We start from the raw sequence: 2,076 nt of genomic DNA, 5'->3' as shown, positions 1-2,076 counted from the left end.
TAAAGTTTTTGCTAGAAAAAATATCAAATTAGACTATTGGTTGCTGTTCTTGTTAGCCTGATAGTGTTTGACTTATGTAACGACTGACGAAAGAGGAATGGTTTGAAACAGGACTTTTAATTAAACAAAAGGAAAATCGAAAATTAAATACGCACACACGCAAAACATCTATTATAATCTGTTTATTTTTTATAAAAGCTTACTTCGGCCTTCGGCCATGAGCTCGTGACGTCAAGTGTCTAAGAACCGATGACGTACGCTCACCGTACAACGAAAACGAAATAAAAGTCGAGTTAAAGTGATTCCATCACACTCGTAGAGCTAACGACATGAACGATAAACTTGACCGGACGACGACTGCGACAAAGAGCACCGACGATGTATGTGTCGGCAGAGCCTCCTCCGAATTGGACCGGCTGCGAAAGAAAGAAGAGGAAATCGTTTCCCTGAAAACCGTAGTGCAGAGCATCGACGTGCTGAAGCTTTTTCTGAAAGACTACGGAGGTTCGATCGATTCGTTGAAACTGAAACTCAAGAAGAAGAACCTAAGCATCGAGCACTTGCAATTCAGACTGCACACAAACAAACTCGATTCGTCGGTCGATCTCAAAGAGCACGAAGTTTTCGTGCCCGGACACGACAAGGAGGTTCTCGACCAGCTGCTGAGGGACAACGTGCGATTGCGAACCGTCCTGAACTCGAATTACAGTTCCGAGGAAGTGGCGGAAGCGAAGAAGACGATCGCAGCTCTCAGGGAAAGGATTGCAGAACTTTCGTTCGAGGTCCGCACAAAAGATAAGGAGCTGACCGAGTACCTAAGCGCTACGAATTCTTCCGACTCGGAAAAGGACGTCGCTATTAGAAAACTGACGTCGGAGCTGAAGGAGTGCTACGGACAGCGCAGTTACGCCGACGACGTCCGTCGAACGCTCTGCCGCGAGATCGAACGAATGAGATCGAAGATCGACGATCTGGTAACGGGCAAGATCGACGTGGCTCGGGAGCCGAGGGATTACGAAAGAAGGGAAAAAGATGTCGGCGAACAGAGAAATGTTGGGTCTCTCTCATCGGAAGATCGATGCAAGGTCTTGGAGGAACAAGTGTCGAGCTTGGCCAGGGAAAACGCCGAACTTTCGAAACAGCTAAAGGAAGTCATAAGCATTAACACCAGATGGCAACGGTACTCGGATCAACGCGAAGCGCACGTCATCAAGATTACGGGAGAAATCCAGTCGCTTTCTGCGAGGAACGAAATGTTGGAGAGGGATTGCCGCGAACTGCACGTGGGCCTGGATAAGAAATGCCAAGAGCTTGATGACTTGCGTTTCGCAAAAACTAACGAAAGTTCCGTCGTCGGGGAAGTTTCGTACGAGAAGGAAGAGGAGGAGGAAGAGCCGTTGAGATGTCCCAGGTGTTTCAAAGCTAACAACGTCACGGAACACGCTTCGTTGATGGAGCACGTCAACGATTGCGGCGGCAGACACGACGAAGATTTCGATGTAGATGTATTTTATTAGTGAAAATTAAAATAAATAACACAAGCAAACCAAATTTATCGTTTCAAGTTTCATTTCTTTTATTGCAGTTATTAATTCAATAGTTTACAATTTACAACATTTCATCAATCAAATCTTCCATGATGTGGGCGAACGTGCGATCCAGTTTGGTCGGCGACACGGGTTTGTCGACGACCGAAGTCTCCCTGAGGGGATTGTAAAACAACCATTCCCGTTCCTCGTTCAACGCCAGATCGTTCTCCATGTATTTTTTCGACCGTTTCTATCCTTCGGTCGAGTTCCTTCATGCTTCTGTGCGATCGCAACTTGAAATCCTTCTTCCACCTCTCCGCCAGATCGTGGCGTACGACGGACGCCAGACGGTTGGCCAGATCCTCCACGGTGTCGTCGTGTCTTTCGTTCTCTTTTCGACGAGCTTCTTCGTTTGCTCGAGTTCCCCTATCTCCTGTCGGACAGACTCGGCTATGTCGGCAGCGCGAACGTCTCTGACGGATCCGTCCGTCAGACGCAGAGCGTACCCTTTTCTGACGGTCTCTCCGGTGGTGCCTAAACACAGGGT

General features: G+C 47.9%; 1 protein-coding gene across 1 annotated transcript; it reads left to right on the top strand.

The window, feature by feature from the left end:
- The first annotated feature begins 329 nt into the window (after positions 1-329).
- Positions 330-1,517, top strand: LOC117122784. Its single transcript, XM_033268522.1, has one exon. It carries the CDS (start codon positions 330-332, stop codon positions 1,515-1,517), a length of 1,188 nt encoding a protein of 395 aa, XP_033124413.1.
- Positions 1,518-2,076: the final 559 nt, after the last annotated feature.

The sequence above is a fragment of the Anneissia japonica genome, unplaced genomic scaffold (genome assembly GCF_011630105.1).
Source record: "Anneissia japonica isolate Jap-2015-1 unplaced genomic scaffold, ASM1163010v1 scaffold284923_len121384_cov96, whole genome shotgun sequence".
Classification (NCBI taxonomy): domain Eukaryota; kingdom Metazoa; phylum Echinodermata; class Crinoidea; order Comatulida; family Comatulidae; genus Anneissia; species Anneissia japonica.
This window is presented reverse-complemented; position numbering and strand designations above follow the sequence as displayed.